General features: G+C 42.9%; 1 protein-coding gene across 6 annotated transcripts in view; it reads left to right on the top strand.

Annotated features, from left to right (window-relative positions):
* The window catches only part of LOC139267405 (uncharacterized), a 200,523-nt gene that overhangs the window by 13,540 nt on the left and 160,288 nt on the right, over positions 1-26,695 (top strand). For 5 of the 6 annotated variants that reach the window (XR_011593893.1, XM_070885684.1, XM_070885682.1 and 2 more), the window contains one exon: positions 9,064-9,134. The exons of the other annotated variant lie outside the window; for it this stretch is intronic. Coding sequence is in view for 4 of the 5 variants with exons in the window: in XM_070885684.1 (XP_070741785.1) it covers positions 9,064-9,134 (71 nt within the window). In the remaining variant the exon portion in view is untranslated. The remainder of the gene's footprint in view (positions 1-9,063; positions 9,135-26,695) is intronic. 6 annotated transcript variants of the gene reach the window in all.

The following is a 26,695-nucleotide window of genomic DNA, read 5'->3' on the forward strand; positions in this document are numbered from 1 at the left end:
CGCGAGAGGTGGGCACCGGAGGGACTGGAGTGCATCATCACGCCCGGCAACCAAATTTTTTATTTGATTTTACGTTTTAAAGTTAATTTGTTTTAATTGCCGGTGCTTTTAGTGTCCCCTTCCCTTTTATAGGGGGCACTGGGGAAAAATTGTGATTTTAGTGCCCAAAAAAAAAACAAAAAAGAAAAAGAAAAAGCACAAAAAAAAACACAAAAAAGGGGGAAAAAAAAAAGGGCCTTGTAAATGTCTGGAGTGTCACCCAGGTCGGGTGGCACCGTTTAATGTTTTATGTTTTCACAGATAAACTCAAAAAGAGTTTCATGCACAAGGACCCCCAGGTCCCTCTGCACCGCAGCATGTTGTAATTTCTCCCCACTCAAATAATATTCCCTTTTACTGTTTTTTTTTCCACCAAGGTGGATGACCTCACACTTTCCGACATTGTATTCCATCTACCAAACCTTAGCCCATTCGCTTAACCTATCTAAATCTCTTTGCAGCCTTTCTGTGTCCTCTACACAACCTGCTTTCCCACTAATCTTTGTGTCATCTGCAAATTTTGTTCCAATACATTCTGTCCCCTCTTCCAGGTCATCTATATATATTGTAAACAGTTGTGGTCCCAGCACCGATCCCTGTGGCACACCACTAACCACCGATTTCCAACCCGAAAAGGACCCATTTATCCCGACTCTCTGCTTTCTGTTCGCCAGCCAATTCTCTATCCATGCTAATACATTTCCTCTGACTCCGTATACCTTTATCTTCTGCAGTAACCTTTTGTGTGGCACCTTATCGAATGCCTTTTGAAAATCTAAATGCACCACATCCATCGGCACACCTCTATCCACCATGCTCGTTATATCCTCAAAGAATTCCAGTAAATTAGTTAAACATGATTTCCCCTTTATGAATCCATGCTGCGTCTGCTTGATTGCACTATTCCTATCTAGATATCTCGCTATTTCTTCCTTACTGATAGTTTCAAGCATTTTCCCCACAACACATGTTAAACTAACCGTCCTATAGTTACCTGCCTTTTGTCTGCCCCTTTTTTTAAACAGAGGCGTTACATTAGCTGCTTTCCAATCCGCTGGTACCTCCCCAGAGTCCAGAGAATTTTGATAGATTATAACAAATGCATCTGCGAGAACTTCCGCCATCTCTTTTAATACCCTGGGATGCATTTCATCAGGACCAGGGGAATTGTCTACCTTGAGTCTCATTAGCCTGTCCATCACTACCCCCCTAGTGATAGTGATTGTCTCAAGGTCCTCCCTTCCCACATTCCTGTGACCAGCAATTTTTGGCATGGTTTTTGTGTCTTCCACGGTGAAGACCGAAGCAAAATAATTGTTTAAGGTCTCAGCCATTTCCACATTTCCCATTATTAAATCCCCTTTCTCATCTTCTAAGGGACCAACATTTACTTTAGTCACTCTTTTCCGTTTTATATATCTGTAAAAGCTTTTACTATCCGTTTTTATGTTTTGCGCAAGTTTACCTTCGTAATCTATCTTTCCTTTCTTTATCGCTTTCTTAGTCATTCTTTGCTGTCGTTTCAAATTTTCCCAATCTTCTATTTTCCTACTAACCTTGGCCACCTTATACGCATTGGTTTTTAATTTGATACTCCTTTATTTCCTTGGTTATCCACGGCTGGTTATCCCTTCTCTTACCGCCCTTTTTCACTGGAATATATTTTTGTTGAGCACTATGAAAGAGCTCCTTAAAAGTCCTCCACTGTTCCTCAATTGTGCCACCATTTAGTCTGTGTTTCCAGTCTACTTTAGCCAACTCTGCCCTCATCGCACTGTAGTCCCCTTTGTTTAAGCATTTTACGCTCGTTTGAGACACTACTTCCTCATCCTCAATCTGTATTACAAATTCAACCATACTGTGATCACTCATTCCGAGAGGATCTTTTACTCGGAGATTGTTTATTATTCCTGTCTCATTACACAGGACCAGATCTAAGATAGCTTGCTCCCTTGTAGGTTCTGTAACATACTGTTCTAAGAAACAATCCCGTATGCATTCTATGAATTCCTCCTCCAGGCTACCCCGTGCGATTTGATTTGACCAATCGATATGTAGGTTAAAACGACTTGGAAGAAGGGACTGAGTGTAACGTAGCCAAGTTTGCTGATGATACAAAGATGGGAGAAAAAGCAACGAGTGAGGAGGACACAAAAAATCCGCAAAAGGACATAGACAGGCAAAGTGAGTGGACAAAAATTTGGCAGATGGAGTATGATGTTGGAAAGTGTGAGGTCATGCACTTTGGCAGAAAAAAATCAAAGAGCAAGTTATTATTTAAATGGCGAAAGATTGCAAAGTGCCGCAGTACAGCGGGACCTGGGGGTACTTGTGCATAAAACACAAAAGGTAAATATGCAGGTACACCAAGTGATCAGGAAGGCCAATGGTATCGTGGCCTTTATTGCAAAAAGGATAGAGTATAAAAGCAGGGAAGTATTGCTATAGCTATATAAGGTATTGATGAGGCCACACCTGGAATACTGTGCAGTTTTTGTTTCCATATTTACGAAAGGATATACCTGCTTTGGAGGCAGTTCAGAGAAGGTTCACTAGGTTGATTCCGGAGATGAGGGGGTTGACTTATGAGGAAAGGTTGAGTAGGTTGGGCCTCTACTCACTGGAATTCAGAAGAATGAGAGGTGATCTTATCGAAATGTAATAGATTATGAGGGAGCTTGATAAGGTGGATGCAGAGAGGATGTTTCCACTGATGGGGGAGACTAGAACTAGAGGGCATGATCTTAAAATAAGGGGCCATCCATTTAAAATAGAGATGAGGAGAAATTTCTTCTCTGAGGGTTGTTAATCTGTGGAATTCGCTGCCTCAGAGAGCTGTGGAAGCTGGGACATTGAATTAATTTAAGACAGAAATAGACAGTTTCTTAAACGATAAGGGGCTAGGGGGTTATGGGGAGCGGGCAGGGATGTGGAGCTGAGTCCATGATCAGGTCAGCCATGATCTTATTAAATGGCAGAGCAGGCTCGAGGGGTCGTATGGCCTATTCCTGCTCCTATTTCTTATGCTCTTATATTATCGAAACGTATAAGATATGCTGTACCTGAAGGTTGGCATGCAGGTACAGCAGGCGGTTAAGAAAGCAAATGGCATGTTGGCCTTCATAGCGAGGGGATTTGAGTACAGGAGCAGGGCGGTGTTACTACAGTTGTACAGGGTCTTGGTGAGGCCACACCTGGAGTATTGTGTACAGTTTTGGTCTCCTAACTTGAGGAAGGACATTCTTGCTATTGAGGGAGTGCAGCGAAGGTTCACCAGACTTATTCCCGGGATGGCGGGACTGACATATCAAGAAAGACTGGATCAACTGGGCTTGTATTCACTGGACTTCAGAAGAATGAGAGGGGATCTCATAGAAACGTTTAAAATTCTGATGGGTTTAGACAGGTTAGATGCAGGAAGAATGTTCCCAATGTTGGGGAAGTCCAGAACCAGGGGTCACAGTCTAAGGATAAGGGGTAAGCCATTTAGGACCGAGATGAGGAGAAGCTTCATCACTCAGAGGGTGGTGAACCTGTGGAATTCTCTACCACAGAAAGTTGTTGAGGCCAATTCACTAAATATATTCAAAAATGAGTTAGATGTAGTCCTTACTACTAGGGGGAATCAAGGGGTATGGCGAGAAAGCAGGAATGGGGTACTGAAGTTGCATGTTCAGCCATGAACTCATTGAATGGCGGTGCGTGCTCGAGGTGCCGAATGGCCTACTCCTGCACCTATTTTCTGTGTTTCTATACTGAGAGGGCTCGACAAGGTGGATGGAGAGAGGATATTTACACTCATAGGGGAAACTAAAACTAGGGGACATAGTCTCAGAATAATGGGCCGCCCATTTAAAACTGAGATGAGGAGGAATGTCTTCTCTGAGGGTTGTAGATCTATGGAATTCTCTAACCCTGAGAGCTGTGGAGGCTGGGTCATTGAATATATTTAAGGCGGAGATAGACAGATTTTTGAACGATGGTGGAATAAAAGGCTTATGGGGAGCGGGCAGGGAAGTGGAGCAAATCCATGATCAGATTAGCTCTGACCTTTATTGAATGGTGGAGCAGTCTTGAGGAGCTGGGTGGCCTACTACTCCTCCTATTTCTCATGTTCAAAAACGCATTTACACAGCCTGTCAAGTATGAATCCTTAATCCCTGTGTTACTCTCAGTTGCGGCTTCAGGATGAGTGCCATTTCCTTCCACTTGTTTGGATCTAGGGAGAACCAATTGACAGTGGAATGGAGTAATCACAAGTCAAGTTGCCCTTGAAATTATGATATTGTCAAAGTATCTCTATTCTGTAAGAGTTGCAAACTCTTTCACTTACAAACCTTTAGATCCTTATTTTAGAATCATATCTATGAACTTAAAGCAAATACATGCAAAGATGGTTGGAAAAGGTGGGACTCCTCAAATTAGTTTAGACCTATATATTGCTACAAGCAGCTTCAGTATCCTGCAAAGTCCATACTTTCCAAAGGCAAATGCCCATTGACAGATTAATGCTGTTCAGTGTACTTGATAAAGATGAGCTACGTCACACTAGAGTCCATCCTGCACTTAGTCAGAGACCTAGCTGGGCTGTTGATTGCAATATTGTGATTGGAGTGGCTGCATAAGAACTTCTGTTGCACTTCAGAAAGTCCTCCATTTTCATGCTAGAGGACCTTCAGCTACACTGGCATTTGTATCAATCCAAAAAGTCTGCATGGAATGCCAATGGGGAAGTTTCATACATCCATTTATGCCTCAGGGACTCAATCCCAGAGAATGATAGTGATTGTCTTTTAAGTATATAGTTCGCAATCGCTTACTGAAACTTACTTGTTAGACCAAGCAATGGATGGTGAGAAATCTGCTGTTTGATACCCCCACGTAATTCTTCCAGATTCTTTTGAGCTCTCAGAACTAATTGAGTCAATTTACAGAGCTTTTCCATTTCCCAGCAAAGTTATTTTGCAACTTCTCTAAGAGACAGTGTATTGTTGTTGGGAGATTTGTGCTGCAGACTTGGAAAGTTCCATTATTTTCTTGATCTCTCTTTTCGGACAATTACTGAGTTGGATGGGAAGGCAGGCTTACAGGCTGCTGCCAGTGCCACTTTGTAAATTACTGCCCTGCTGTTAGGTCATGAGAATAACTTAATGAATTTTACTCTCCTTCCTTAATTCACAAAATTCATACAGCACAGAAGGAAGCCATTCAGCCCATCGTGCCTGTGCCGGTTCTCCCCTGCTCTTTCCCCATAGCGCTGCAAATTTGACCTTTTCAAATATAAATCCAATTCCTTTTTGAAAGTTACAATTGAATCTGCTTCCAGCACCATTTCAGGTAGTGCATTCCAGATCATAACAACTCACTGAGTAAAAATAAAATTCTCCTCATATCGCACCTAGTTCTTTTGCCAATTGCCTTAACTCTGTGTCCTCTACTTGCCATTCATTCATAGAACATCTGCTCAGATTCTCTCCTAATGGTACAACTTGTGTCAAAAACTCAATGTGTACGGTATTGTAGATGTGAAGTTGTAGCCGACAACTCTGGTACAGTGAGTGGGAGTTCAAAATGTGCCATGAATCAATAATCTTTTACTAGACGATGATATTTATGTTTGAGAATTTTCAGCATTCAGCTCAAATCATTTGGAATAGGCAGAACAGCCAGGTAAATATAGTGTGTTGTAAGGTCAGAAATCTCCCAGAACATGGGAGAAAGTTGTTATGCATCTGAAAAGATTCCAAGACATAGGTATGGACTGCTGCTTGAGCAAAATAACCATTGAATAAAATTGACATGACAAAGTTGCCCAGATATTCTGATTAGACATCCGATTGACTGGAGGTGTGCGAAAATCGGGAGATATAAAAGATTGTCAATTCACTATCACCTGACATGTAATCTGCTAGCACAATGCATATTTTTGAAGTTAATGCTATTTGCATAATCTTAAAGCCCTCCTCGTTTGGAAAATGTCTGTGATTGGTAGTCTGCCCTTCATTGGTCAGAAAATCGTGTGATATTGCAGGATTTAAAGCCCTGCAGCACCTTGTTGTGGCAGGTTTTGTGGTTTACATGGCAACACACTTCCTTTTTCCACATACGTCTGCAAGCAGTTCAGCAGTGCACAAACACTCTATTTGTCTGATGGGGCCATAGAAATTCTGATGTAGAAAGTAAGGCACAGGAGGGAAGCTTACTTTTCAACAGAGCAGTCCAGATTCTCCAGGCAAACTACACAACAAGAATGATGGGAGGTGGCAACAGCATAAATATCATGTAAACATCAAGTATTTGGAGCAATGTAAAGAGTTAAATGACATCAGGTCAGTCTAGCTAAGATGTCTCACCAATATTTGATCTACAAAGGCAAGTCTTGGGTGCCTCCTGGGTGATTAAGACTATTATTTGGAGCCATGGTAGTATCCCAGGACACAAGTTTGCAAAGTCTGGCTATGCCAGAGACTGGCTGGAGAAGGGTGGGAAAGAAAGCCAATGGGGTAAATTTGACTTGGGCGATAGGGTACAATAAACAATAATGAATTGGCAATCTTTTATATCTCCCGATTTTCATTTCTATTAAAGTAAATGTTAAAGCAGGATACCGAATCCTTTCTGATTCATGTTGGTAATTGCATTGTGCAGTAGAGCATATTTTTAAAAATTCATTCTTGGGATGTGGACATCGCTGGCAAGGCCAGCATTTATTGCTGTTACCTAATTGCCTGAGTAGGTGGTGGTGGGCCTGTATCTTGAACTAGATACTACTGAGTGGCTTTCTAGGCCACTTCAGAGAGCAGTTAAGAGCCAACTACATTGACGTGGAACTGGAGTCACATATAGACCAGACCGGGTATGGACGGCAGGTTTCCCTCCCTAAAGAACATTACTGAAGCAATTGAGTGATCATGTTTATTGATCTTATATTTTGTATGATGAGTATGGGTTTGTCACTGGCAGGGGTAGTGATGGGAACAGTTCCAGATAAATTAAGAGTATCGCACAAGAGATATATGCATGCAAATGTATTAAAGAAAAACTTGCGTTTCTATACCGCTTTCCACAACTGTTTTTGAAGAGTAATGTAGTTAATATGATATTCTCTATAATGTATTGGTATCAATATATATTGTACCAAAATGCTGTGTAAGCCCAATGCCAATATTGCAGTTAGTATGTGCACAGGACTTTGAGCAAGTACGCTTCAGGTCTCCAAAGTCTTACTTTGTGTAATTTGTCCTGTATCCATTCCCTTCCAAATGGCACTGAAATGAATCTGCAGCTGCCTTAATGGACTTCTGCCATGGAATGTTCTTTGAATACAATTTTAAAGTTGACACCATGCATGAAGCAACATATTCCTAGGGAGCTATCCATAATTGTTATGATTTTCACAAGAGTACAAAGTGTACCCTGGAAGGGAGGGATTTAATGCAAGATGAACACTTTCATTTATATACAGAATGTCATGAATTTTTGTAACTTTTTTTCTGCCTGTTTTTGGGAGGTGAGGTAAAGCAAAACGAGTGTTCTTTGAACTTGCCTAAAAGCTGTGTATGATAGTGAAGCCATTATAAATAACTTTAATGTTTGTTTAGCAAAAGTGAAGTTGAAAGTTTTACAACAGTTTAGTTATTATTCTTTCTTCGGGGTATATTTAGAGTGAAGTCTATGAAAACAGATATGATTTTCAAATGTGGTGCACATCAGTCCTTCCACAACCATGGATACTCTGAGGTTGGCTGTGGCACAAAAATAGAAGCCTCGATTTTAACTCCTGGCCGGGAATCGTGCGGACGGGAGGCAGATGGCAAACAATCTGATCCCCCGCAGCGTGAGATCCGGGAGATTTTAACTCCTGGGCCTAATCTGCATAAGCTCCATGTGTCTCCTGGCCGGACCTAACAGGTGACCCTTTCAGCTGCTCACAAGCAAGTTAAGATCGCAAGCCACGGAAGGCAGTACGTTTGATGCAGGTTAAGTTGCACAAGCCATTTAAAAATCAGCTCCATAGTCTCGAAGGATGACAGATCTGTAATAACTATAAAACGAGCATTTATATAGAAATCTGTGAAGTTAGTTCTGGGCTGGGTGGCTGTTGGCTGTTGTTTCCTTCAAAAGCCACTAAAGAAGCTGCCTACTCAACTGCACCAAAAAAAATCACGTGACATAATATAGATAAATAACTTGAAATGCATTAGAGAGTCCTAAAGCCACTCAGGGATTTCCTTTTCAATACAAACTGCAGCTAACTATTGTTTATCACAGTTACAGAGCGGGAGCTGCACTTAAGATATATGCTATTAGTTTCATGTATGCTGGAAACAAATGAGTAGGTTTGCCACTTTCTGCCCAGGCATAAAACTGCCATGTGGATTGGCTGCCTGTTGCAGAAACCACCCGATTTTCACTTCCATTGAAATCAATAGAAATTAAAATTAGCCGATTTCTGCAACCGGCAGCCAATTCACATTGTCACTTTCACCCAGTGGCAAGTTGAAATTGTATCCGTGAGTACTCAATAGATGCAGCATTTTAATGATTTCCCAACAGTTTTTTGTAAATTTCGAATTACAAAAATGTGCAGAGCCTGAGAATAATTCTTTTATCTTGCAAATAATGGATAACCTGGAAGTGGGCATGTGAAATCTGACTATTTGATTGGATGAATTAAATACAATTTTAAAGTTGCCACCATGCATGAAGTAACATGTTCCTAGAGAGCTATCCATAATTGTTATGATTTTCACAAAAGTACAAAGTGTACCCTGGAAGGGAGAAATTTAATGCAATATGAACACTTCCATTTATATACAGAATGAGATACGTCACATTAGAGTCCATCCTGCTCCCCATAACCCTTTATTCACCCATCGCTCAAAAATCTGTCTATCTCCGCCTTAAATATATCCAACTGTAAAACAAATTCCTATTGAATGAATGCAAATATTACCAAGTCTAATTATAACTCTGTAAACTATATTGGCTTTTATAAGCAAATCTTTTCTTTTTTTGAACTAGTGACCTCTGCTAGAAGAGACTTTGGGTCATTTCATTCATCAAATGTGCAGGAACTTCTTGGAGCTGTAAAGGTTTGATTTTTACATATACTTTTTTGGCAAGGGAATTGGTTAATCATTACATAGGATTACATAGGATATAAAAACACAAGAAATAGGAGCAGGAGTAGGCCATACGGCCCCTTAAGCCTGCTCCGCTATTCAATAAGATCGTGGCTGATCATCAACTGTACTTTTCCGCCCAATCTCCATATCCCTTGATTTCCCCTAGACTGCAAAAATCTATCTATCTCAAGCCTTGCATATACTCAGAGACTCAGCATCAACAACCCTCTGGGACAGAGAATTCCAAAGATTCACAACCCTCTGAGTGAAGAAATTCCTCCTCATCTCTGTCTTAAATGGCCGACCCCTTAAACAGGCCATTCAGCCCAACCAGTCCATACCGTTTATGCTCCACTCAAGCCTTCTCCCGTCTTTCCTCATCTAAATCTATCAGCATTACCCTCTATTCCCTTCTCCCTCAAATGGTTGTCTAGCCTCCCCTTAAATGCATCTATATTATTCACTTCAACCATTCCCTGTGGTAGCGAGTTCCACATTCTCACCATTCTTTGGGTAAACATAGAAACATAGAAACATAGAAAATAGGTGCAGGAGCAGGCCATTCAGCCCTTCTAGCCTGCACCGCCATTCAATGAGTTCATGGCTGAACATGAAACTTCAGTACCCCCTTCCTGCTTTCTCGCCATAACCCTTGATCCCCCGAGTAGTAAGGACTTCATCTAACTCCCTTTTGAATATATTTAGTGAATTGGCCTCAACTACTTTCTGTGGTAGAGAATTCCACAGGTTCACCACTCTCTGGGTGAAGAAGTTTCTCCTCATCTCGGTCCTAAATGGCTTACCCCTTATCCTCAGACTGTGACTCCTGGTTCTGGACTTCCCCAACATTGGGAACATTCTTCCTGCATCTAACCTGTCTAAACCCGTCAGAATTTTAAACGTTTCTATGAGGTCCCCTCTCATTCTTCTGAACTCCAGTGAATACAAGCCCAGTTGATCCAGTCTTTCTTGATAGATCAGTCCCGCCATCCCGGGAATCAGTCTGGTGAATCTTCGCTGCACTCCCTCAATAGCAAGAATGTCCTTCCTCAAGTTAGGAGACCAAAACTGTACACAATACTCCAGGTGTGGCCTCACCAAGGCCCTGTACAACTGTAGCAACACCTCCCTGCCCCTGTATTCAAATCCCCTCGCTATGAAGGCCAACATGCCATTTGCTTTCTTAACCGCCTGCTGTACCTGCATGCTAACCTTCAATGACTGATGTACCATGACACCCAGGTCTCGTTGCACCTTCCCTTTTCCTAATCTGTCACCATTCAGATAATAGTCTGTCTCTCTGTTTTACCACCAAAGTGGATAACCTCACATTTATCCACATTATACTTCATCTGCCATGCATTTGCCCACTCACCTAACCTATCCAAGTCACTCTGCAGCCTCATAGCATCCTCCTCGCAGCTCACACTGCCACCCAACTTAGTGTCATCCGCAAATTTGGAGATACTGCATTTAATCCCCTCGTCTAAATCATTAATGTACAATGTAAACAGCTGGGGCCCCAGCACAGAACCTTGCGGCACCCCACTAGTCACTGCCTGCCATTCTGAAAAGTACCCGTTTACTCCTACTCTTTGCTTCCTGTCTGACAACCAGTTCTCAATCCACGTCAGCACACTACCCCCAATCCCATGTGCTTTAACTTTGCACATTAATCTCTTGTGTGGGACCTTGTCGAAAGCCTTCTGAAAGTCCAAATATACCACATCAACTGGTTCTCCTTTGTCCACTTTACTGGAAACATCCTCAAAAAATTCCAGAAGATTTGTCAAGCATGATTTCCCTTTCACAAATCCATGCTGACTTGGACCTATCATGTCACCATTTTCCAGATGCACTGCTATGACATCCTTAATAATTGATTCCATCATTTTACCCACTACTGAGGTCAGGCTGACCGGTCTATAATTCCCTGTTTTCTCTCTCCCTCCTTTTTTAAAAAGTGGGGTTACATTGGATACCCTCCACTCCATAGGAACTGATCCAGAGTCAATGGAATGTTGGAAAATGACTGTCAATGCATCCGCTATTTCCAAGGCCACCTCCTTAAGTACTCTGGGATGCAGTCCATCAGGCCCTGGGGATTTATCGGCCTTCAATCCCATCAATTTCCCCAACACAATTTCCCGACTAATAAAGATTTCCCTCAGTTCCCCCTCCTTACTAGACCCTCTGACCCCTTTTATATCCGGAAGGTTGTTTGTATCCTCCTTAGTGAATACCGAACCAAAGTACTTGTTCAATTGGTCTGCCATTTCTTTGTTCCCCGTTATGACTTCCCCTGATTCTGACTGCAGGGGACCTATGTTTGTCTTTACTAACCTTTTTCTCTTTACATACCTATAGAAACTTTTGCAATCCACCTTAATGTTCCCTGCAAGCTTCTTCTCGTACTCCATTTTCCCTGCCCTAATCAAACCCTTTGTCCTCCTCTGCTGAGTTCTAAATTTCTCCCAGTCCCCAGGTAAAGAAGTTTCTTCTGAATTCTCTATTGGATTTCTTGGTGACTATCTTATTTTGATGGCCTCTACTTATGCTCTTCCCCATAAGTGGAAACATTCTCTCTCTCTTGACTCTTATCAAAAACCTTTAATAATTTAAAAAACCTCTATTAGGTCATCGCTCAGCTTTTTTCAAGAGAAAAGTGACCCAGCCTGTTCATAGTTTCCTGATATGTATACCTTTGCATTTCTGGTATCATCCTTGTAACTCTTCTCCGCATCCTCACCAGTGCTTCTATATCTTTTTTATAATATGGCGACCAGATCTGTACGCAGTACTCTTAAGTGTGGTCTAACCAAGGTTCGATACAGGTTTAGCATAGCTTCCCTATTTTTCCATTCTATACCTCTAGAAATAAATCTTAGTGTTTGGTTTGCTTTTTTTTATGGCATTGTTAATCTGTATAGCAACATTTAGTGATTTGTGTATTTGTATTCTGAGATCCCTTTGTTCCTCTACTCCAGCTAGACTCGCACTCTCCAAGTAATCAGTGATCTCCCTATTCTTCCTAACAAAATGTAATATCTCACATTTATCTGTGTTGAACTTCATTTGCCAATGATATGCCCATTCTGCAAGTTTATTAATGTCCTCTTGTAATTTGTTGCAGTCCTCCTCAGTATTTACAATTTCCCCCACCCCAATTCGGCGTCATCCACAAATTTGATTCCAAAGTCTAAATCATTAATATAAATTGTGAACAGCGGTCCCAGCACTGATCCTTGTGGAACTCCACTACGCACCTTCTGCCACTGTGAATAGCTATCTTTTACCCCTACTCTCTGCTTTCTTTCTTGAAGCCAGCTAGTTATCCATTCTGCTACTTGTCCCCTGACTTCACATGCTCTGACCTTGTTCATCAGTCTATTATGAGGTACCTTATTGAAGGCCTTTTGAAAATCTAGATAAATTACATCTACTGCATTACCATTGTCTATTCTCTGTTACCTCTTCAAAAAAATTCAATGAGGTTGGTCAAGTAAGACTTTCCCTTTTGAAATCCATGCTGACTATCATATTTTTAGTTTCTAGATGTTCTTCTATTTTCTCCTTTTAGTAGGGATTCCATTATTTTTCCTACCACCAATGTTAAACTGACTGGTCTATAATTACCTGGACATGTTCTATTCCCCCTTCTTAAATATAGGTATTATGTTAGCTATCTGCCAGTCCTCTGGCACAACATCTTTTTCTACCAAATTATTAAATATGTGTCGTAATGCCTTTGCTATCTCTTCCCTAGATTTTTTAAAATGCATGGGTGCAATCCATCCTGACCAGAGGTTTTATCCACTTTGAGTTTTATTTGTTTATTTAATATATCCCCTCTTTTTATTTTAAATGTACTTATCTCATTACTAATCTCATCATACAATGTCATGTCCACCTGTTTTAACTCCCTGGAAGCAAAATAATTATTTAATATTTCTGCCATCTCTCTATTGTTACCTGTGGTATTATCCTGTCTATCCCTTCATGGCCCTATTCCCATCTCAACCTTTCTTTTTTACTGACGTGTCTGTAAAAGATTTTACTATTTTGTTTTATGTTACCTGATAATTTAATTTCATAGTTCCTCGTTGCCTTCTTAATTGCTTTTTGACTTCTCTCCTAATCTTTTTGTATTCTTCTTTATCATGCACTCCCCTTCTGTCTATGTACTTAATGTATGCCTCTTTCCTTACCCTCAATTGTTCCCTCATGGTTTTATTCATCCATGGAGTCTCATTAGTGTTTAGTTTGTTCTTTCCATTGGATTCCTGTATTCTGTTGAACACCATCAGCTTTTCTCCAATCTACAAACCTGGTTTTCATCATACTTATGTCCTTATTACAGCAATTACCATCTTCAAGTGTATTATATTATGGTCACTATTGTCTAGATGGTCCCCTACTTTTACTTCTCTTATCTGCTCTGGTTCATTCCCCATTACTAGATCCAAAAGCGAATCCTCCCTTGTTGGGCTTTTTACATATTGGGTTAGAAAGGAGTCCTGTACACATTGTAGGAACTCCATTCCCTTATCCCCTTTACCTACCTCTTCCGTCCAATTAATGTCGGGGTAGTTGAAATCCCCCATGATTATTATTCTATGTTTTTTACTCTTCCCTAATTTGTCTGCATATTTCTTTCTCCACCTCCTTTCCACTATTAGGACTTTTATTTCTTTTATTTCGATCCACATGGATTCTATTTTTGTCTTGCAGATAGCTGTGCCATGTTTTTTTACTGCCATTATGTTATCCCTAATAAGTACAGCTTTTCCCCTCTCTTTTCTAAATATGTTATACCCTGAAATGTTTAATTCACAGTCCTGATTTTTCTGTAGCCATGTCTCAGTAATCCCTACTATGTCTGGTTCCTTGCAATGCATGATTGCTTCCAGCTTCCCTATTTTATTAGGGACACTGTGCGTTTTGCTGTACAGACAGTTTAACTCATTTTTAATAAGATTTCCTTTCACTTTATGTCTAACCATCTTTTTAGATTCCTGTTCTATAACTATTTATTCCCTTGCCATCAATCCCCTTACTTTAGTCTTTGCTATGCTTTCTTTTCCTGTTTTGTTTATAGTTAGGCTGATTACGTTTCTAGTAGATCCCCCCGCCGCCCCCCCCCCCCCATCTTATTAATTTAAAGCCTTTTCCACGTCCCTAATTACCCTTTCCGCTAGGACACGGGTCCCATCCCAGTTCAGGTGGAGCCCGTCCCCTCGGTACAGCTCCTTCCTGTCCCAGAACTGGGGTCAGTGTCCCATGAAAAGGAACCCCTCCTTCTCACACCAGCCATTTAGCCACGTGTTAATTCTTCTGTCTGCTTCTATGCCAATTTGCACGTGGCTCGAATAATTATTCAGAGATGATTACCCTTGAGGTCCTGCTTTTTAATTTAGAGCCTAAGTCCTGATATTCTTTCAGCAGGACCTCCTCCCTTTTCCTACCTTTGGCGTTTGATCCAACATGGACTACGACAACTGGATTTACCCCCTCCCTTTTCAAGTTCCTCTCCAGCTGCCGTGGGATATCCCTTACCCTGGCATTGGGTAGGCAACACACCCTTCGGGATTCCTGTTCTTGGCTGCAGAGGATGCGATCTATCTCCTAATTATATAGAGTCCCCTATCACAACTACATTTCTATTCTGCTCTACCCGCATCTTGGACAGTCTTCTGAGCCATGGTGCCTTGGTCTGCATTGTGGCTGCCCTACCTGAAGTCTTTCTCCTTGCCCTCATGTATAGCGAGTACATTGTACCTATTGGACAGGACCAGTGTCTGCAGGATCTCCTCCTCAACCCCTCCTAAATGCCCGCTACCCGGCTCCCTAACAGTTACACCCTCCGTTTCCTGAGCCTGTGGGGTGTGACTGTGTTCTGGATAAAACTGTCCCGAAATTCCTCCCCCTCCCTTACGTGACGAAGTGTCCCCAACTCTCATTCCAGCTCAATGACTCCAAGCCAGAGAGTTTCAAGACGGAGACATCTGCTGATGTGTTTGCTCGGGACAGTCTAGTTGTCCACAAACTCCCACATACTGCAGTCCAGACACACAACCTGCTCCGCCATATCTTAGTCTAGCCTTATTTTATTTACTTAATTAGTTAAGTTCTTTATAGTTATATTAATTAGTTTAACTAGTTAAGCTATAAATTTAATACAGTACTTTATAATTTCCCGCACTTAGTTTAAATCACTGTCCTGGATTAGAGAGAAAAGAGAGAAAAAAATCTTAATACACAAACCAATCACCTATCTGCTGACCTGTGACATCACTCCTTGTTTTTTTTGGAAATCGTCGAAGGTTCTGCCGCCGCTGATACCGATTTCAATTAAATCCTTTCCCCTCTTCTCCAAATTCCCACTCTTTCCAAATTCCCAAATAAAACACTCTGTTCAAGTGCACTCCATTTAATCCTGCTCTGTGCATTTATGTTGAGGCTTAATAATTAAGAGGACACTAATACAGAATATTTGCATTGAAAACCAAGAATTTATGCTTTTAACAATGCAACCAATTTCGAGAATCTAAGAGAGCGATGGAATAGGAGTTCATTTCGCAGGAGTTTCAAAAGCTGTGATCTTTAAATAGGAGTTTTTATGTGAAGACTATTACGTTTTAAATACGATATCACAAACACACACAGGCTTTAAGATGGCTGATAACTTCAGGAAGCCTGTCTGGTGACCTGACCTGTTTATTCTTGTGAATGGCAATGGCTGCAATACCACAGTAATCCACTGGGTGGAGTTACATATATTACACTTCTCCCTCCTGAATGAAGAAGCAATTGTAACAAACAATCATCACACATAACTTGCATGGTTATACATAACAAAAGATATGGATTTATTTTGCCATATTTACAAATCAAGCTTAGCCACTTGTTTTCTGTCTTGAAGAGGATACCTTCGCTCTTGAATAGAACCTTCCAAACATGGCATTTGAACTAGGACTCATTCGAGATTGATCCTGAGGATAATTTTCCTCCTTGATTTACATTTGAACTCTCTACAACTTCAGACTGTTTGTCTGCCTGACTCGGACTCAGACTTAAATTCTGACTTTCGCTTGGACTTGTTTCAAGTACATTTGATGTAGGATATACTACTGGTACTTTACTTGTATCAAAACTATCTGTTGAGTCAGAAATAATTGAATCTTTCCAACCTTCAACTCCTTCCACATATGGAGGTAAAATATGATCAATATAAACTGTTGTGTATCTGTAAAGCATGCACTCCCATGTTCTGCCACCAGGAAGCACTGTATATAAGCTAGCTCCTAAGGCCTGTTCCTCAATCTGGAGTTTCTTAATAAAGACTGAGGTCACTGTTACTTTAACCTCCCTGTGTGCAGTCTCATCATTGTTAGCAACACAATAACTGGCGACGAGTATACGAATCCAAAGCAAAGATGCAGCAAACGGTGGGCATCCTGGAGAAGTTCTCAGAGGGTGAGGACTGGGAAGCCTATGTCGAACGGCTTGACCAGTACTTTGTAGCCAATGAGCTGGATGGAGAAGGAAGCGCTGCAAAAAGGAGAGCGATCCTCCTCACGGTCTGCGGGGCACCGACCTACAGCCTCATGAAGAATCTTCTGGCTCCAGTGAAACCCACAGATTATCGTATGAGGAGCTGTGTACACTGGTTCGGGAGCATCTTAACCCGAGGGAGAGCGTGCTGATGGCGAGGTATCTGTTCTGCACGTGCCAGCGACCTGAAGGTCAGGAAGTGGCGAGCTACATCGCCGAGCTAAGGCGACTTGCAGGACAATGTGAGTTTGATGGCTACCTGGAGCAAATGTGCAGAGACTTTTTTTGTACTGGGCATTGGCCACGAGACCATCCAACAAAAGCTTTTGACTGTAGAGACACCGACCCTCAGCAAGGCCATTGCGATAGCACAGGCGATTATGTCCACCAGTGATAACACCAAACAAATCTCTCAGCACACAAGTGCTAGCAATGTTCATAAATTAACTGGAACTGTGTTTGCGAGCAGAAATGTACAGGGCAGAACCCACGTGTCTGCAACTGCCTCGGTGACCCAGATGACTCAGAGTCCCCAACAAAGGATGAATGCAAAGCAATTCACACCTTGTTGGCGTTGTGGAGGTTTCCATTCAGCCTATTCAAACTGCTTGAGAGGGTATGTTTGCAAGAGCTGTGGAACAATGGGGCACCTCCAACGAGCTTGCAGATGAGCTGCAAGCTCTGCAAAACCTGCTAACCGCCACATGGCAGAGGAAGATCGGTCCACGGTGGATCAAAGCAATTTCGAGCCTGAAAGAGGAGGCAGATGCTGAAGTACACTGGGTGCACACATTTTTGACGAAATGTCCACCTATAATGCTAAATGTAAAATTGAATGGCTTATCCGTAGCCATGGAACTGGACACTGGGGCTAGCCAATCCATCATGAGTAAAAAGATGTTTGAAAGACTGTGGTGCAACAAGCACTCAGACCAGCCCTGAGCCCCATCCACACGAAACTGAGAACATACACCAAAGAGCTTATCACTGTCCTGGGCAGCGCCATGGTCAAGGTCACCTACGAGGGCAAGGTGCACGAACTGCCACTCTGGATTGTCCCAGGCGATGGCCCCACACTGCTTGGAAGGAGCTGGCTGGGCAAAATCCGCTGGAACTGGGATGACATCCGAGCGCTATCACATGTCGATGACGTTCTTAACAAATTTCCTTCCCTTTTTGAGCCAGGCATTGGAAATGTTTCCGGGGCGAAGGTGCAGATCCACTTGGTCCCAGAAGCACGACCCATCCACCACAAGGCGCGAGCGGTACCTCACATGATGAGGGAGAGAGTGGAAATTGAGCTGGACAGGCTGCAACGCGAGGGCATCATCTCCCCAGTGGAATTCAGAGAGTGGGCCAGCCCGATTGTTCCAGTACTCAAAAATGATGGCACAGTCAGGATTTGCGGCGATTATGAAGTAACTATTAATCATTTCTCGCTACAGGACCAATACCCACTATCTAAGGCAGACGACCTATTTGCGACACTGGCAGGAGGCAAGACGTTCACCAAGCTCGACCTGACTTCGGCCTACATGACGCAGGAACTGGAGGAGTCTTCGAAGGGCCTCACCTGCATCAACACGCACAAGGAACTATTTATCTACAACAGATGCCTGTTTGGAATTCGGTCAGCTGCTGCGATCTTCCAGAGAAACATGGAGAGCCTACTCAAGTCGGTACCACGCACAGTGGTTTTTCAGGACGACACATTGGTCACGGGTTGGGACACCATCGAGCACCTACAAAACCTGGAGGAGGTCCTCTAGCAACTGGATCGCATAGGGCTGCGGCTGAAGAGGTGGAAATGCGTCTTCATGGCAACAGAAGTGGAGTTTTTGGGAAGAAAGATTGTGGCGGTCGGCATTCGGCCCACAGACGCCAAGACAGCGGCTATCAGGAACGCGCCCAGGCCACAGAACGTCATGGAGCTGCAGTCGTTCCTGGGACGACTCAACTATTTTGGTACCTTCCTACCGGGGTTAAGCACCCTCTTAGAGCCCCTACATGTGTTATTACGTAAAGATGAGAACTAGGTATGGGGAAAAAAACAAGTAATTGCTTTTGAGAAAGCCAGAAACATTTTATGCTCCAACAAGCTGCTTGCATTGTATAACCCGTGTAAAAGACTTGTGCTAGCATGTGATGCATCGTCTTACTGAGTCGGGTGTGTATTACAACAAGCTAACATTGCGGGGAAGTTGCAACCTGTCGCCTATGCCTCTAGGAGCTTGTCTAAGGCCGAGAGGGCCTACAGCACGATTGAGAAAGAGGCATTAGCGTGTGTGTTCGGCATAAAGAAAATGCATCAGTACCTGTTGGGCCTCAAATTTGAACTGGAAACCGATCATAAGCCCCTCATATCCCTGTTCACTGAAAACAAGGGGATAAATACTAATGCCTCAGCCCGTATACAAAGGTGGGCACTCGCACTATCAGCGCAGAACTATATCATCCGCCACAGGCCAGGCACAGAGAACTGTGCGGATGCTCTCAGTCGGCTACCATTGCTCACCACGGGCGTGGAAATGGCGCAGCCTGCAAACTTGTTGATGGTCATGGAAGCGTTTGAAAATGATAAATCACCTGTCACGGCCCACCAGATTAGGACTTGGACCAGCCAAGATCCTCTGCTGTCCCTAGTAAAAAAAACTGTGTACTGAATGGGAGCTGGGCCAGCATCCCTGTTGAAATGCAAGAGCTAATCAAGCCGTTCCAGCGGCGAAAGGATGAGCTGTCCATTCAGGCAGACTGCCTGTTGTGAGGTAACCGCATAGTATTACCCAAAAGGGCAGGGAGATGTTCACAGCACACACCCGGATTATAGTAATGATGAAAACGATAGCCAGATCCCATGTGTGGTGGCCTGGTATTAACTCTGACTTAAAGTCCTGTGTACGGCAATGCAGCGGGTGTGCTCAGTTGAGCAACGCGCCCAGAGAGGCACCACTGAGTTTGTGGTCCTGGCCCTCCCGACCATGGTCAAGGATCCATGTCGACTATGTGGGCCCGTTTCTCGGTAAAATGTTCCTGGTGGTAGTGGATGCTTTTTCAAATTGGATTGAATGTGAAATAATGTCGGGAATCAACGCCACCATTGAAAGCCTGAGGGCCATGTTTGCCACCCACGGCCTGCCTGACATACTGGTCAGTGACAACGGGCCATGTTTCACCAGTGCCGAATTTAAAGAATTCATGACCTGCAATGGGATCAAACATGTCACCTCGGCCCCGTTTAAACCAGCCTCCAATGGGCAAGCAGAGCGGGCACTACAAACCATCAACAGAGCTTTAAACGAGTCACAGAAGGCTCACTCCAAACCCGCTTGTCCCGAGTACTGCTAAGCTACTGCACGAGACCCCACTCGCTCACAGGGGTGCCCCTGGCTGAGCTACTCATGAAAAGGACACTTAAAACCAGACTCTCGCTGGTTCACCCCAAGCTGCATGATCAGGTGGAGAGCAGGCAGCAGTAACAAAATGTAAACGATGGTCGCGCCACTGTGTCACGGAAAATTGATCTGAATGACCCTGTGTATGTGCTAAACTATGGACATGGTCCCAAGTAGATCGCAGGCATGGTGATAGCTAAAGAAGGGAGTAGGGTGTTTGTAGTCAAACTAGACAATGGACAAATTTACAGAAAGCACCTGGACCAAACGAGGCTGCGGTTCACAGACTGCCCTGAACAACCCACAGCAGACACCACCTTTTTCGAGCCCACAACACACCCAAAGATCAACGACACCACCCCGGACCAGGAAATCAAACCCATCACGCCCAACAGCCCAGCAAGGCCAGGCTCACCCAGCAGCCTTGCAGGGCCAACAACACGCCAGCCCAGCGAGGGCACAGCCAACACACCAGAACAGATATTTGTACCGAGGCGGTCCACCAGGGAAAGAAAAGCTCCCGACCACCTCACCTTGTAAATAGTTTTCAGTTAGACTTTGCGGGGGAGTGATGTTGTGTATCTGTAAAACATGCACTCCCATGATCCACCACCAGGGAGTGCATCCCCTGAAGTCCCAAGGGATCCCAGCATTCCTTGGGAGCACTGTACATAAGCCGGCCCCTAAGACCTGTTCCTCACTCGAGTGTCTTAATAAAGACTGAGGTCGCTGTTACTTTAACCTCCCTGCGTGCAGTCTCATCTGTGTTAGAATATGAACAAACCTAGCCTGTCCATGATCAAACAGCTTAACCAAATATATGCGAGGAACACATATCTTCACCACTTTTCCTGGTAACCGCTTTAACCATTTATGGATATGATTCTTCACTCTCTCACCTAATTTAATTTCACACCTCTCTTTTACTCTACCTCTATCATTATTCTATTTCTGTCTTAGTTGTTTCTCTTCTACGGACGGTGCCAAGTTTGGTTTTAACAATGAGAATTTGCTTCGTAGCTATCATTTCAGAAACCATTCTGCTGGTGATCTACCAGTATTTGGGTGAGGAATATTACGATACGTAATTAGAAAATTAGCCAATTTGTGGTCCAGTGACAACTGTCGTTTCTTTGGATTTGGAGCAAACATCTGTTTGATGTGGGCACATTTTACAAGTTGTACTGTGCACTCTGCTGCACCATTTGAAGTAGGGTGATACGGTGGAACCTTGGTACGTTGCACACCATTTTTGCTCGTGAACTGTGCAAATTCTTCTTAACAAAATTGTGGTCCGTTATCGGAAACAATTTCTTCTGGAAGGCCAAATGAATAAAATAATCTTCGCAAAATGTCTAATGTTTCACGTGAATTTATAATGGTGATCAAAGAAATGGCAGACTAATTGAACAAATACTTTGGTTCTGTTTTCATGAAGGAAGACACAAATAACCTTCTGGAAGTACTAGGGGACGGAGGGTCTAGTGAGAAGGAGGAACTGAAAGATATCCTTATTAGACGGGAAATTGTGTTAGGGAAATTGATGGGATTGAATGCCGATAAATCCCCGGGGACTGATAGTCTGCATCCCAGAGTACTTAAGGAAGTGGCCCTAGAAATATTGGATGCATTGGTGATCATTTTCCAACCGTCTATTAACTCTGGATCAGTTCCTATGGACTGGGGGGTAGCTAATCTAACACCACTTTTTAAAAAGGGAGGGAGAGAGAAAACGGGTAATTATAGACCGGTTAGCCTGACATCAGTCGTGGGGAAAATGTTGGAATCAATTATTAAGGATGAAATAGCAGCGCATTTGGAAAGCAGTGACAGGATCGGTCCAAGTCAGCATGGATTTATGAAAGGGAAATCATGCTTGACGAATCTTCTGGAATTTTTTGAGGATGTAACTAGTTGAGTGGACAAGAGAGAACCAGTGGATGTGATGTATTTGGACTTTCAAAAGTCTTTTGATAAGGTCCCACACAAGAGATTGGTGTGCAAAATCAAAGCACATGGTATTGGGGGTAATGTAATGACGTGGATAGAGAACTGGTTGGCAGACAGGAAGCAGAGAGTCTGGATAAACGGGTCCTTTTCAGAATGGCAAGCAGTGACTAGTGGAGTGCCGCAGGGCTCAGTGCTGGGACCCCAGCTCTTTACAATATACATCAATGATTTGGATGAAGGAATTGAGTGTAATATCTCCAAGTGTGCAGATGACACTAAACTGGGTGGCGGTGTAAGCTGTGAGGGGGACACTAGGAGGCTGTAGGGTGACTTGGACAGGTTAGGTGAGTGGGCAAATGCATGGCAGATGCAGTATAATGTGGATAAATGTGAGGTTATCCACTTTGAGGGCAAAAACGCGAAGACAGAATATTATCTGAATGGCGGCAGACTAGGAAAAGGGGAGGTGTAACGAGACCTGGGGTCATGGTTCATTAGTCATTGAAAGTTGGCATACAGGTACAGCAGGCGGTGAAGAAGGCAAATAGTATGTTGGCCTTCATAGCTAGGGGATTTGAGTATAGGAGCAGGGTAGTCTTACTGCAGTTGTACAGGGCGTTGGTAAGGCCTCACCTGGAATATTGTGTTCAGTTTTGGTCTCCTAATCTGAGGAAGGACGTTCTTGCTATTGAGGGAGTGCAGCGAAGGTTCACCAGTCTGATTCCTGGGATGGCAGGACTGACATATGAGGAGAGACTGGATGGACTGGGCCTTTATACATTGAAGTTTAGAAGGATGAGAAGGGATCTCATAGAAACTTATAAAATTCTGATGGGACGGGGCAGGTTAGATGCGGGTAGAATGTTCCTGATGTTGGGGAAGTTCAGAACCAGGGGACACAGTCTTAGGATAAGGGGTAGGCCTTTTAGGAGTGAGATGAGGAGAAACTTCTTCACTCAGAGAGTTGTTAACCTGTGGAATTCCCTGCCGCAGAGTTGTTGATGCCTATTTCATTGGATGTATTCAAGAGGGAGTTAGTTATGGCCCTTATGGCTAAGGGAATCAAGGGGTATGGAGAGAAAGCAGGAAAGCGATTCTGAGGGAATGATCAGCCATGATCTTATTGAATGGTGGTGCAGGCTCAAAGGGCCGAATGGCCTACTCCTGCACCTATATTCTATGTTTCTATGTTTTACTTGTTGTTTTCCACATTGGACACACCTCGACTCACTTCGAATGGCTATCAATTACAGTGAACATTTGTTGTCCTTCTAGCTCAGAAAAATTGATATGTAGCCTTTGCCACACCTTGGGAGGTAATTTCCATGGCTGTAATGGTACTGATGGTGGTTTCTTGCTCTTGATTGAGATGTTGTACACTGACTGACGATGTACTCTATATTTTTATCTAGATCTGGCCACCATAAGTAACTGCATGCAAAACTCTTGGTCAAGCACGTTCCCAGCTGCTAGTCATAAAGATCTCCGAATAATTTGGACCTGAATTTATTTGGTATAACCACTCTTGCACCCCACATGATACAATCTTTAACCACTGATAATTCATTCTTACGAATGAAGATTATTTGTCTGTTACCTGGTTTGGCCAGCCATTTGTGATGTAATCGTACACCTTTGACATAACTGGGTCACATTTGGTTGCTCTGCCAATCTCTTCAGCTGTGACTGGCAGTTCATCACTGTATGAAAAATAGAACACTTCTTCACTATCGGGTGTAACTTGTGATGGGGAAGGCAATCTAGACATAGCATCAGCATTATTGTGATCAGCTGATCGTCTATTCAATATCACATGTATATGCTGACAAAATCAAAGCCCATCTCTGCATTCGGGCTGCAGCTAATGTTGAGACTGGGGACTTTAGATGGAGGATTGCTTTCAGTGGCTTATGGTCTGTAACGATAGCAAACTTACGACCATACAAGTATTTGTGGAACTTCTTGACCCCAAAAATTAATGCCAAAGCTTCCCTTTCGATTTGCACATAATTACGCTCACTGGCACTGAGAGTGCATGAAGCAAAAGCAATTGGTCTCTCCTCCTCACTACGTCGTACATGTGAGATCACTGCCCCAACTCCATACGAGAGGCATCACATGCTAGCTTAATCTCCTTAGATACGTCATAATGAACTAACATGGTGCTCGCTACCAATTTGCTTTTACTCTCCTTGAATGCTGTGTCGCATTCTTTTGACCACTTCCAAGGGACCTGTTTTTTCAATAGTTAATTCAGTGAATATAACACTGTAGCCAAATTTGGTAGGAACTTCCCATAATAATTCAAAAGACCCAAAAATGATCGAAGTTCAGTGACATTCTTGGGAGTGGGTGGATTTCTGATTGCATCCAGCTTTCCCTTGGTTGGATGTAAACCATCTTTGTCTATTTTGTACCCCAAGTACTCCACTGAGTTTTGAAATAACTCACACTTGCAAGCAGTCACTCATACTCTCTGCTTCTCTAGCCGTTTGAGGACTTCATTCAATATGTTATTATGAATTTGCCTGTTTGGTGCTGAAATTAGTATGCCATCTAAATAACATACTATCCCTTCAATACCTTGCAAAATCTGGTTCATCACTCCTTGAAATATGGCAGGGGCAGAAAACACTCCAAATGGTAGCCTTTTAAATTGATATAGGCCTAGATGAGTATTTATAGTCGAGCATGACTTGGACTCCTTGTTCATCTCATCTCATCTACTTCAAATTGTAAGTAGGCATTTGTAAGATCCAACTTTGAGAAGATCTGACACCCTGTCAGTGTTGTGAACAAATCTACATTTGGCAATGTATTGGGGAGATTACTCTCTAGAACCTGGTTTACGGTTACTTTATAATCACCACACAACCTTACCTTACCATCGGACTTAGGTACAACAACAATGAGTGTAGCCCAATTACATAGATCTATCTTAGAGATAATGTTCTCAGTCTCTAGTCTTTTGAGTTCTTGTTCAACTTTCTCCTTGAGTGCATATGATACGGGATGTGGCTTGCAGTAAACTGGTCTAGCGTTCTTCTGTACCCTGACACTCGCCTTGAAGCCTTGGATCGGACTGCCTGTTTCGCAGAATACCTTCGGATACTTCTTGATGACCTCAGCCTTTGATACAAATCTCGTTTCAACACGAAAAATCTCACTATAATCCATCTTCAGTAATCCCAACCAATTTCTTCCTAATAAGGCAGGCTTGTCTCCTGCCAATACTAAGAGAGGCAAGCTCTGAAATTGATACTTGTATTTCACTGGTACGGTGATACGACCTACCACAGGAATGTTCTCTCCCGAGTAGCCTCGCAGCTCTATCTTGGATTTGTCCAACGGAAACTCACGAATTTGTCGAGTTACAGTGATTTCAGTACTACACTCGCGGATGAACCAGTATCGATTTCCATGGGTATCTTGGTTCCTGCAACATCTACGTAGATGATGATACTTTTACAATCATTGTTAGATACCCTCATGCTCCTAATGATGTGTAGCTCTAAAACCTCCTCGTCCTGTTGTTTTTTTTTTCCATGCTGTGTAGTCTCTGGGGATTCCTACTTCTAGCTTTGAAAATTGGTTTACTCTTCAGTCGGCATGCCTGCGCAAGCTGCCCATTTTTCCTGAAGAAGAAACACTCTGCCTTCACATATGGACAAGTTTGAGCAATGTGTTGTCCCAGGCACCGATAGCATGACTTCAATTCTCCGCTACTATTGCTAGTTGCTGAGACCTTCGGGCCCAACTGCCTTTTACTTTTAACCTGCAGGCGATTCAGCTCAGTTGTCTGATGACTGGAAATGGTACGAAATTATCGGGAATATTGGTCGGCCATGTCCATTGACATAGTTATCTGGCCAGCTAAATCAAAAGTCAAGTTAGGAGTTGTCAATAACTTTCTTCTGATTGCATCATTTTTCATCCCAGAAACAAAGCGGTCACGCAATGCTTGGTCCTGAAAGTTTCCGAAATTACAGTGAATAGATAGCTTTTTTAATGCTACAATGTACTCACTGGTACTTTCATCAGTTAACTGATCTCGTATTCCGAAACGATAACTTTCAGCAATTTCCAGAGGCTCAGGACTGTAGTGCTGTTCTATCTGCTTAAGTGATGTGTCCTTTGGCTTGACAGGCACAAGCAGATTTTTCAGGGTTTCATACACCTCGGGCCCTGCTTCAGTTAAGAAAATAGCCCGTTTTTTTCCCAGCACCACCTGTTTATGGTTTTCATCATCGGGGACTTTGATACAATTTGCGGTGAAAAACATTTCTAGCCGCTCCACATATGCTCCGAAACTTTCACGGTTGTGTTGAAACTCCCCCAAGCGCCCTATTGTTCCCATAGGCGCAGCCATCTGGACTCTGGCAGTTCAGCCGAGTGTGCTTATAATTTACCTTGGATTTTTAGCTGTTAATCAAAACCGAGAAACTCTCAAAGTCTCTCTGTCAGATGGTTGAATCATTCACCAACAAAAATTTCAGCTTGGTTATCCGATTATCCTATCCTTCTTCAATATTATGTTTTCGGTTCAACATCACAAACACATAAGATGGCTGATAACTTCAGGAAGTCTGTCAGGTGAGCTGACTTGTCTATTCTTGTAAACAGCAATGGCTG

The sequence above is a fragment of the Pristiophorus japonicus genome, chromosome 7 (genome assembly GCF_044704955.1).
Source record: "Pristiophorus japonicus isolate sPriJap1 chromosome 7, sPriJap1.hap1, whole genome shotgun sequence".
Classification (NCBI taxonomy): domain Eukaryota; kingdom Metazoa; phylum Chordata; class Chondrichthyes; family Pristiophoridae; genus Pristiophorus; species Pristiophorus japonicus.